The sequence below is a fragment of the Temnothorax americanus genome, unplaced genomic scaffold (genome assembly GCF_048541705.1).
Source record: "Temnothorax americanus isolate GAGA-0224 unplaced genomic scaffold, ASM4854170v1 Scaffold97, whole genome shotgun sequence".
Lineage (NCBI taxonomy): Eukaryota > Metazoa > Arthropoda > Insecta > Hymenoptera > Formicidae > Temnothorax > Temnothorax americanus.
In genome coordinates, this window is record NW_027509820.1 from 400,235 (window position 1) to 411,780 (window position 11,546).

Consider the following 11,546-nt stretch of genomic DNA (forward strand, 5'->3'; position numbering starts at 1 on the left):
AAAGAAAGAAATATTTAGAGTACTTAGTAGTAGGATAGCAATGGATACTCCGAACTCAGGGATCTCGGGTTGCGGTTAACGGGGTCGGGGGGGGGGGCCTCGCTGCCGCGGGGGGAGCGCCGTAAGCGGTGGGCGAGGGGGTCGAGGGACGGTGTTAAGGGTCACCGGTAGGGGGGGGCTATGCGGGGGGAAGAGAAAACTGGGCGAGAGGGGGAGCGCGACGCGAGGGGAACACTTTATGTAATGTTGGGTGTGGCAGGGCTGCCAACCGGGGTTCGGCGCGGGGCAGGGCCGCCAACGGGGGTTCGTTGCGGGGATTTGGGGCGTTTTCCGAGGGGGCGCTCGGAGCGGCGCTCGCGCCGTTACCGACCGTTTTGGAGAATCGCGGGCCAATATATTTTTTGTTTGTTTTTTTTTTTGCTTCTTAGGCGTCGTCGCTCGCGTGCGTTCGGGTGCGTCCGAACTCGTTCAAACTTGTTCGCGGTCGCTCTCGTCGCTTCCTCCGTTTGTTTTTCTTTTATTTTTTGTCGGAGGATGCGGTGAGCGGTTGTCGTCATTCTGGGTTTTTTCGGAGGATGCGGTGAGCGGTTGTCGTCATTCCGAAAAGAGCGCGTCCGGCAAAGGGGTACGTCCTCCGTTGAGACGACGAACGGGGGGGTATAAATTGAACGGGCGCGCGAACGGCACGGCAAACGGTCATTTTCTACGAGGATTCTAGAGCGCGGTCGAGAGTTAATATATTTGTAAAAAAAATACGGTATGGGAACGGACGGACGCTATTGCTCGTCGATGGTGCGTTTGCTTTGCGGTAGAGAAGTCGGATTTCGAAACGTACTCGCTGACACTGACACGTGGTGTCTCAAGCATTTTGTATTGCATATCACTAGAACTGACGTTGGTCTATTGGAAACGAGCTCTGTTTACAGTGTGGAGGGAAGTGTAAAATAAAACGAGGTCCGCCAATATTTGTATCCCCATTCGCTCGGGGGATTCTAAGTTAATGTGTTTTTCTCTCTTAACGTAATATGAGCGACGAGTACGCGGAACTTTGCAAACCAACGTTCGATCCTGAAATCAGAAAACCGATCGTGAAAATCAGCGAACCGTTCGTAAGAAACAAGGATCCGTCCCCGAAGGACTGGGATCCGTCCCCGAGGAACGGGGGTCCGCGGCGCGTCGACTTAAGGGGGGAGACTCGTCTCTTTGACCCCTTTTTTAAATAATTTTTTATAAAAAAAACTGAGAGTATTTATTGAATCCTAATAAAATACATGATAATGTTGACGATCAAATGTACAAGAAAAAAATTGTTTATAGTAGAAAAAATACTCGCTGCAGCTGCTCGAAGTTGTCGTTTAGATTTTGCGCGGGAGAATGCCCAGGTCCTTGTAATGAACTGAAATCAACAAACCAAAATTTTTTCGTTAAATTATGATCCTCCGGTGCGCATGAACCTAAATTTACATTAAAATTTTTATGATAAATATTATTTTTAACCATTTGTTTGAAAAAAAATCGTAAAATTTTTTTAAAACATCCTTTATTTAAAAAAAAAAAATTTTTTGCTAAATTTAGGTTCATGCGCATCGGAGGATCATAATTTAACGAAAAAATTTTGGTTTGTTGATTTCAGTTCATTACAAGGACCTGGGCATTCTCCCGCGCAAAATCTAGACGACAACTTCGAGCAGCTGCAGCGCAGCCATTTTGTATTTTTTGTACTATAAAAAAATTTCTTCTTGTACATTTCATCGTCAACATTATCATGTATTTTATTAGGATTCAATAAATACTCTCAGTTCTTTATAAAAAATTATCAAAGAAAGGGTCAAAGAGACGGGTCTCCCCCCTTAACGAGATATCTAATGCGTCGCGAAATCGGAATCGCCGATCTCCGGTCTCAACGGAGGTTTTTCGATCCTCATAATTACGCTAAAACATTTTTTTGGCGGACTGTAGATGGAGATGTGTATTTAGATTTCGACGCGTTAATGGTGCAAATGTAGCATCAGCGACACGTATTTAAGAAATGAACGATCGCCGCGATCACTCGTCCGCGGAATCGGACGTCGACCTGTTTTGTCGCGAGCCCATGCCAAAGTTTTCGTCCGAATCGGACGACGAATCGGCGAGGGTCGACGCGTCGTCGTCGTCGTCAAACGCGCGCGCGTCAATGGTGAGAGAAGACACGCGATGGAATCTGGCTACCCATCATCTGCGAAGGGAAATCGGAGCGCGAAGTATTCGCGAGCGAGAGTGGATAGAGACGACGGTGGCATACTCCGCTAGGGCGAACGACTATATGCGCTGCCTGCCCGTCAAGTATTATCTTTATTGCGAGACGTTGTACGGAAGAGAGAGGATTCAAACTTACAGGTCTCGTCGTCTCTTCGCTCGAGTGAGATTCAACGTTCCCGAGGGCGAACTCTTCTGGATGCGATGTGGAATTAATGCGACGAGTTGCTTGCCGCGGACGTCCGCGACGCGGACGGGTACCGCGCGTGGAGACGGCGATGCGACGAGTGTCTTCGACTCCTGCGGGAGGAGTGTCGAGTCAAACGCTCCGGGAGGCGAGAAAACACGGGAGCCGTTTCCAAACCGGCGGCTCTAATAGCGCGATTGGAAGGTTCGAGGGAGGATCTGCGTCGACGATTCGAACGCGCCGTGGGTGCCGGTTTGGACGGCGGAGGCGGCGGAGGATTTTCGTGGATCGAGATCGATACGGCGTTCCGACGCCGCGTACTGACCGGTGCTGTGACGAACTCGACATCGAACCCGCGCGATTTCTCGAAGACGCGGAGAGCACCGTGCTTGAAAAAGTGCGGGATAATATGACTAGACACGGGTGTCTGAAGATTAACGTCATATTCAACGGGGAATTCGTAGCGGACGTTAAAACCGACGTGAAGAGTATCGCCACGCGGAACGAACAGCTTCTCCCGGGGTCCGATCTGGGCGAGTGGTACGATAGGCACGTGCGCGACGCGATTCTAACGCGGTTGGACGAATTTCAGGAACGCGACAGCGGATGGGCGCTGTCGCGAATACTGAACCTAATGGTGAACGTGAACAAATGTAATCCTATGCGCGTGGGATGTTGGATGAAGATACCGCGAGGTATAAGATTTAAACAAGCGGTTGTCAACGTGCTGTCGGAGAACGACGCGTGTTTCGCCCACGCGGTGGTCGCCGCTCTTTATCCCGCCAAGCGGAACACGGAACGACGCGACTCGTATCCCGATTACGCGACGGTGCTGAATCTCGACGGGATCGATTTTCCCATTGATCTGAAAAAAGTCGGAAAGTTCGAACGTCAGAACGACGTATCGATCAACGTGTTCACAACTCGCGACGAAATTGAAAAGAAAGCTAAGTTCGGACGGGGCGCCGACGACAACGCGATCGTGCCTCTGCGGTTGACCGACGATAAGAGGGACAGGCACGTAAATCTGTTGTATCTGCGCGATACGCTGCGCGGCGTCAACAGGGGCCATTTCGCCTGGATAAAGAATCTGTCGCGATTGGTGAATTCGCAATTGACCGCGAAACGGTGCGCGAAGCACGTTTGCGATCGGTAGGTAAGAGAAATGAAATGAAATGAAATGAAAAAAAACACGAGGAACAAGGAAAAAGACGAGGTGTTATTTTATATACGCATACTAATCGCACGCACGTTATTTTGCAGATGTCTACACTATTTCTATACGCAGGAAAAGTTGGCCGCCCACAGCGTCGACTGCGCCATCCTTCTCCCAAACGAGAACGACAAATGGCTTTCGTTCGACAATCACGACAGAAAAGAGCGACTTCCCTTCGTGGTGTACGCGGATCTGGAGTGTATTTTCGAACGACGGGAGAGGGAAAACGTCGAAGGGGGTGCGAGAACGGAAAGATACGCTTATCAGCGTCACGTACCGTTCAGCCTGGGCTACTATCTGTACTGCACGTACGACGATACCGCGTCCGCGTACAGATGTCGTCGCGGTGAGGATTGCGTTTCGTGGTTCGCGAACGAGCTTCGCGTTCTCGCGCATCGCGCTAAGAATAAATTTTCCACCAATGTAGCGATGGTAGAACTTACGGAGGACGAGAAGCGCGAATTTCGGCTCGCGACGCGCTGTCACGTGTGCGGGAAATCGTTCCAACCCGAGGACAAGCGCGTGCGGGATCACTGTCACCTAACCGGACGCTACAGAAGTCCGGCGCATTTTCGTTGCAATCTGAATTACAGAAACGTTTACGTGATTCCCGTATTCTTTCACAATCTGTTGGGTTACGACGCGCACTTCGTCATCGAGAAAATCGCGAACGAGTTCAAGGGCGGGATCGATCTGCTGCCGCTCACAAAGGAAAGTTACATATCTTTCTCGAAAACCGTTAAGGAGACGCAAACCGACGGGGGATATGGTATCGATACGTGAAGCTTTGATTCGTGGACTTGTATAAATTTTTAGCGGCGAGTATCAAAACCCTGGCGTCCTATCTGAACAAGGACAAACTGAGAATCACGCGTTCGGAGTACGCGGATTTGAGCGCGGAGGATCTCGATCTGCTCACTCGCAAGGGAGTATTTCCGAACGAGTACGTCGACAGCGTGGACAAATTGCGGGAGACCGAGCTTCCGCCGCGCGAGGCCTTTTACAGCTCCCTGACCGACGAGACCGCGAACGAGAGCGACTACGAGCACGCGACGAGGGCCTGGCGACGTTTTCGCGTGCGAGATCTCGGCGAGTACAGCGATCTGTATCTCAAGATTGACGTGCTTCTTCTGGCGGATATATTTAAAAATTTTCGGGACGCGTGTTCGGCGACTTACGGGCTCGATTCCGCCCATTATTACACGTTGCCGGGGTACACGTGGGACGCCATGCTGAGGTACACCGGCGTGCGTTTCGAGCTGCTCACCGACATCGACATGGTGCTGTTCGTGGAACGCGGAATACGCGGCGGCCTCAGTCAATGTTCGCTCAGGTACGCGCGAGCCAACAACACGTACCGACGCACGACTCGTCCCAGCCTACTACGTATCTCATGTATTACGACGTGAACAATCTGTACGGCTAAGCTATGAGCGAATTGTTGCCCTACGCGAATTTCCAGTAGCTCGACGACCCTGAGAATTTCGACGCGACGACCGTGCCGGCGGACAGCAAAGTCGGTTACATTTTGGAGGTGGATCTCGAGTAACCGCGGAACCTGCACGACGCCCACGCGGATTTGCCGTTGTGCCCAACGCGCGACAAACCGCCCGGCAAGCGTCAGGAGAAACTGCTCGCCACTCTCTACGACAAATCGCGCTACGTGACGCACTATCGAAACCTGCAGCAATGTCTGCGACTAGGTATGCGTCTGACGCGCGTTCGTCGCGTGCTGCGATTTGCCCAGTCGCCGTGGCTTCGCGTCTACATCGAGCTGAACACCGCGCTTAGGACGCGTGCGAGCAACGAGTTCGAACGGAATTTGTACAAACTGATGAACAACGCCGTCTTCGGCAAGACGATGGAAAATGTGCGCGATCGCGTGGACGTGCGTCTCGTGACGCGATGGGACGGGAGATACGGCGCGGAGGCGTTGATCGCTAAGCCGAACTTTCACAGCAGAAGCGTCTTCTCGGAGAATCTGGTGGCGATCGAGCTGCGAAGGCTCGAGGTAAAATTTAACAAGCCTATCTACGTGGGTATGTCTATTCTCGAGATATCCAAGACGCGTCTTTACGAGTTTCACTACGACTACATGCTGCCGCTCTATTGCGACCAATGTCGAATTGCCTACACGGATACGGACAGTCTGATCTATTCGCTGGAGTGCAAAGACACGTATGAGCGTATGAAACGCGATGTGCACAGGTTCGACACGAGCGATTACGCGGAGAACAACGCGCACGGTATGCCGCGCATCAACAAGAAAGTGCCCGGTTTGATGAAAGACGAGAACAACGGCGCGATCATGACGGAGTTCGTGGGCCTCAGAGCGAAAATGTACACTTACAGGGTACTCGGGCGCGACGACACGAAGAAAATAAAGGGCGTCAAGAAAAACGTAGTCGCGAAGAGGATCACGTTCGAGGATTACGTGGCGTGCCTGCGGAACGCGCGCGAGCTGAAGACGCGCCAATCGTGCATACGCTCGACGTTGCACGAGGTTAACACCGTGTCGGAGCAAAAACTAGCCCTCAGTCCGCACGACGACAAACGATACGTGACGTCGAACGGCGAGGAGACGCTTCCGTGGGGACATTACAAAATAACGTTGTAAAAAAAGGGGTAAACAATACTGTACGCTTTAAAATATGTTTTATCGTAAAAATCAATAACACGTAAGAAACAAATCGACGAATGTGACAATATTAACTTTTATTGACAATAAAGTAAGCGTTGTGCGTTTCTGCGAATGTCTAGGTATTTTTTTCTTTTTACAACACAGACGTCTTATCTATCCACGAATTGTACGAACTGTCCATTCCCAGCCACTTCACGAACGCTCGATTGCCGCGCTTGCGCAGCACTTTTTCCACGAGATAGACGTCGGGATTGGAGACGCGCAGCAATTCGTGTTCGTAGAATCCTCCGGCTATCGCTTCTCCGCGAACGTCTTTCAGCAGATACGTAACGGGATTGGTCTTTTGTATTTTGGCTACGTGAAAGATCTCGGTGATCCAATTGGGAGTGTAGCCTTTTTCGAAGATCGTTTTGAATTTGCTCACTCGCACCGGATCGTCGACTCAAAATCTCGCCGGCGCGGCGATCTTCGCGCGACCGTACACCGTGCGCAGCAGTTTTTCAGCGACGGTGGGCGTCACGTCCGCCGGACGCATTCGGATCGTTCTGTGTCTGCGGCGATTGTAATTTGACAAGAGGCGCTGCAACGAGTCTATCCATCTGTACGATCCCTGGAGCGTGAAGAGCTTCCACATGTCGTTCTTCAACGTGCGATTGAATCTCTCCACCACCGACGCTTTCATCACCGAATACGTGGAATAGTGATTCACCTCGCGTTCGTCAAGAATTTTGCGCACGTCGGCGTTGTAGAATTCCTTTCCTTTGTCCGTTTGCAGATTTTTGGGGTGTCGCGCGTTCTCGCGAAGGATGTTTCGGAGAGCCGTCGCGACCTCCTTTCCACTCTTGCTCTTGAGCGGGATCGCCCAGGCGTACTTGCTCAGCACGTCAATGACCGTCAGAATGTAATTGTGACCCGCGTTCGCGCGCGAATAGGGGCGCATCTCGACCACGTCGGCCTGCCACAGGTCGTCGTAACCGCGCACCACGACGCGGCGGCGAGGAAAGTTTTTTCGCGCCGGCGCGTGCAATTTTTCCACGAGTCTGCGTTTTTCCACGCTCATTTTTGTTTGATAATCCGTAAAACGGTTTTAATCGCGATGAGTTCGACCTCGAGCTTATCTGTCACAATAACAAACTCTTTTTTAAATTCTTTTATTGCGTCACTCAAAGTTTTTCCGAGCTCCGTGATCGCTCCCTCGACGAAGCTCCTGTTGGCCGCATCGGCGCCGACCTCCGGCGCGGCTACGCGTCGTATCTTGCGTCCCGACGCGTCGTAGGAATCCTGAGCGTTCAAACGGAGCGCGACGTTTTCCAGCGCCGCGATTTCGTTCCCCAATTCTCGGATTGCGTTGTTATTTTTAATCTCTTCGATCAAAACGCTTTTCAGTTGCCCAATCGCGCCCTCTACGTAGCTCCTGTTCGTCGCGTCGGTGACGACCTCCGGCGCGGCTAAGCGCCGTATCTTGCGCTCTCTCGCGTCGTAGGATTCCTCGTCCAAACGGAGCGCGTCGTTCCTCAGCGTCGTGTTTTTCTTCTCGATCTCACCGGTCACGATTTTCCTGAGCCGTTCGATCGCGTCCTCGACGTAACTCCTGTTCGTCGCGTCGGTGTCGATCTCCGGCGCGGCTACTCTTCGTATCTTGCGCTCCCTTGCGTCGTAAAAATCTTCGCTCACGAAGAGCGCGTTGTTGCGCGCGTAATTGCGCAGGGACTCGATCGAGGAGCGCAATCTCACCGCGGACGCACCGTCGACTCCGTTGCCGCTGCCCCGATTCATCAGAGACATGCCGAATTTGTTCACAGACATCGCGCTGGTGGGCGCGCGACTCGCACTGACGTCGCGACCGACGCGACCGATCAATTTATGACGAAGCCGGCCTCGCGAAGTTCCTCGATTATCGACAGGATTTCGTTGTCGTGAGCGTCGTGTCCGGCCCGACGAGAGGCGTCCAGCAGTCGAAGTCTATCGACCAGCTCGTTGGGATCGTCCCAATGAACGTAATCGACAGCGTTGTCGGTCAGTCGCATGGCCGACGGTAGCCCGGCACCTTTTGTAGTCCCAACTCTGTAAGACAGGTTTACGAGCGGCGCTATTATATTTTTGTACTTCGGTCCCTTGTTGCCCTTGATGGGATTGTCGGCTTTGCCACCGCGTTTGTGAGCGCTGGTGGAGAAAAGTATACTCCTGTACGTTAATTTGTCCTTTTCCGTGTAGATTTTAGGGTCGGGTTTTCCCATGAAGATCAACTCGTACAGGCCGCGCGTGCCTTTGTATTGTACACCGTCGATGACCATGGAGTCATCCGGGTTTACGTTGAATCGCTTGTTGCCCAGTATCGTGCCTTTCTCGCCGAAATGCACTCCATAAACGATGTCGATCTCCTTGTTTTTGTCGCTGCCCAGAAGAGCGCCCAAGTATTCCCGCCCTAACGGTCCTAGTTGGTTATTCAGAGCGTCGCGACCTTCCGCCGTACTCAAAGATTTCCTGACGGACTTCTCCAACGTGGGAGACGGAGTCGTCGTCTCCGAGATGATCTCGCGTTCTCTGGGTAAAAACTGGACCGAATCGCCGCGGATCGGCGTGGAACTCGTCATGGTCGTCGCGGGAGCCGAAATCAGCCGCGCCGCACGCGGCTCTCATTTTTCCGCGGTCGTCGTCGTCCTGATCGGTGTGGCAAAAACGTCGTCGTCCTCCCCGTAATCGCGCTCCAGATCGGCGCCACCGTCGTCGTCGTTCTCGCTGTCCTTCTTCGCTCTCTTCGTCGCTTTCATTTTTCTCGCGAACGCAAAGCCACCGCCGTCGTCGTCGTCGATCTTGCCCGGTCCTTTACTCGTGCGTTCCACGTCGTCGACGAGTCGTTTCAGAGTTTCGACGATAGGCTCGTACCTCTTTTCCAGAGCGATCGCGCTCTCCATTTTTCCTGCCCTAAGAGCGGCGTACTTCCTGCGAATCGAGGCGCGCGTTTTGGCTATCTCTCGCGCGGTCCTCATCTCCGCGATCGCGCTCATACTCGCGTCGTTCGACGAAGCGCACTGATTGGCTCTACAGCACGGCGAAGTCGTGGAAGCCCCGTCTGTACCGTCCGCCTCGCAACGCGCTGTCCTTGTCTATCACGGCGAAACCGTAGGTGCGTCGCCAACACACGCGACAGAAGGCGCGAAACTCGTCGTACGACATATCGATGTTCACGTGATCGTCGTACACGTGTCGCAGATTGGTGCCGTCCTGCCTGAACAAGATCAACAGATTTACGGTGTCGCGCACGAGATGCTTCGGTATTTTGGCGTACGTCTGACAGAGATAGAAGCAATCGATGTTCGAATGTCGACCCATGGAAAAATACTCCCTTATTTTGTCCTGCTTGTCGCAGGCCACGTCGTCGAAGACAAAGACCAAGTCGGGAAGCGCCTTGTCGGGCGGAACGACGTCGCGATTGTCGGAAAACGCTCGATAGCTGATCTCGTCCATAGGCTCGAACAATCGTTCGAGGTATCGATACTTCGGTTGTTGCAGAGATTTCGAGTACACGTATACGTTCTCGAAACGTAGACCGTGCGGTTGTTCCAGCAGACTCAGCAGAACGTTCGTCTTGCCGCAATTAGAGGGACCGCAGATGATGCAACGGACGACGTTCGGAAGGAGAGGACCGTGCCTGCGCGATTCTCCGTTTCCTCTCTCGGTCGCGCCCGACCCCGCCGACGTTTTGCGATCCAGATTCGAGACTCCTATCGTCGCCGTCTGTCGCACGAATCGCATGTTTGCCCTCTCCCTCTTTCTCTCTCAGGTTTTTCCGCTCGGTTCGTTCGCGATGAGTCTCTCTCGATCGCCGGAAAAAAAGGAGAGGAAAGCGCGAACGTCGTTTCGTTTCGTCGCGCGTGCGCAAACGCCTCGCGCGCGGGTATAAGTAGCGCAAGCGTGTCGCCGTATCCGTAGAAAAAAAAATTTATTTTCTAAAAGCAACGAATCGTTCGCGCGCATCGGCAAGATGTCTCACAGTAGTGTGTTTCCCATACTGGTAGACGGTTACGAAATTCTCAATCTAACGGTGGAGGAGTTGCAATACGTTCCAAAGGTCCTTCTGTTGCGTCAATTTGGGAGATACGTGCACCTGTTGTGGGACCGTTTGCCGGAACATATACGAGCGGATTCCGAGGTGCAGAGATATCGCCCGTGCATGCGACACTACAATCGTCCGTGGCAGCGAACGCACATAGACGGTCCGCCGCCGCTCATCAAGGACTGCCACGAGTGCAATCGTTTTCGCCCTGTGAACGGTGAATCATCGACTTCCCGTTCGAACTAAGAAGAAGCGAATCCTCCTCCTCCGCGACCGAATGCGCGGCACCGGTCTGTTCAATCGCGCGATAAACGCTCTTCTCTTCGAGCTGCACATACCCGGTTATCAGTTTTGCGGGCCCGGTACGCGTCTAGCGAAAAGACTAGCGCGCGGCGAAGAAGGCATCAATCCGTTGGACGCGGCTTGTCGGGAGCACGACGTCGCGTATTCGCAAAGCGGCGAGCTCGCCGAGCGACACGTCGCCGATCGACGGCTCGCCGAGAGGGCGCGCGAGCGCGTCACAGCGAAGGATTCTACGGCCGGCGAGAGACTCGCCGCGGCGGCCGTATGGGCGGCTATGAAAGCGAAGACAAAGCTGGGCATGGGTATGGAACGCAAAAAAAACGAGAAAGGAACGGGATTGAGGAGAAAAGCGAAGACCGGAAAGAAGAGCGAGAGGAAGAAGCGGAGGATACTTCCGACGGCGAAACGCGGCGGCTTTTTGCCCTTTCAGTAGTGGATATAAGAGAGTTCCAATCCGGGGGCTCCAAGAAGGAGTAGAGAGGGGGGGGTATTGGATTATGCAGGGAGGTGAGGGGGTGAGGGAGGGGGCGGGGTATCGGATTTCGCGGGAATGAGGGGGAGGGGGGGGTGTCGGGTTACACAGGGGTATCGGATTTCGCGGGGGTAACGGGAGGGGGGGTGTCGGGTTACACAGGGGTATCGGATTTCGCGGGGGTGAGGGGGAGGGGGGTGTCGGGTTACACAGGGGAATCGGATTACGAAGGGAAGGGGTGACCTTGGCATACCACCGGGATGACTCACCTGGATGACTCACCGGGATGACTCACACGCGCCGCTGGCCCGCGCCGCTGGCCCGCGCCGCTGGTCCGCGCGGGGGGGGAGGGGGTCCGCGTTCGCGTTTGCGGTCGCGCCGCGGGTCCGCGTGGGGGTCCGCGGGGGTCTGCGGGGGCCGCGTAGAAGTCCGCGG

General features: G+C 53.6%; 2 protein-coding genes across 2 annotated transcripts; both read left to right on the plus strand.

Moving 5' to 3' along the window:
• Window positions 1–2,831: 2,831 nt before the first annotated feature.
• On the plus strand, window positions 2,832–5,187 carry LOC143908499 (uncharacterized). The gene is made up of 4 exons (XM_077426184.1): window positions 2,832–3,574; window positions 3,686–4,407; window positions 4,455–4,918; window positions 5,104–5,187. Exons 1-4 carry the CDS (start codon window positions 2,832–2,834, stop codon window positions 5,185–5,187), a joined length of 2,013 nt encoding a protein of 670 aa, XP_077282310.1.
• Window positions 5,188–5,343: 156 nt separating this feature from the next.
• Window positions 5,344–6,255, plus strand: LOC143908500 (uncharacterized). Its single transcript, XM_077426186.1, has one exon. The coding sequence runs from the start codon at window positions 5,344–5,346 to the stop codon at window positions 6,253–6,255; it is 912 nt and encodes a 303-aa protein (XP_077282312.1).
• The last annotated feature ends 5,291 nt before the right edge of the window (window positions 6,256–11,546 follow it).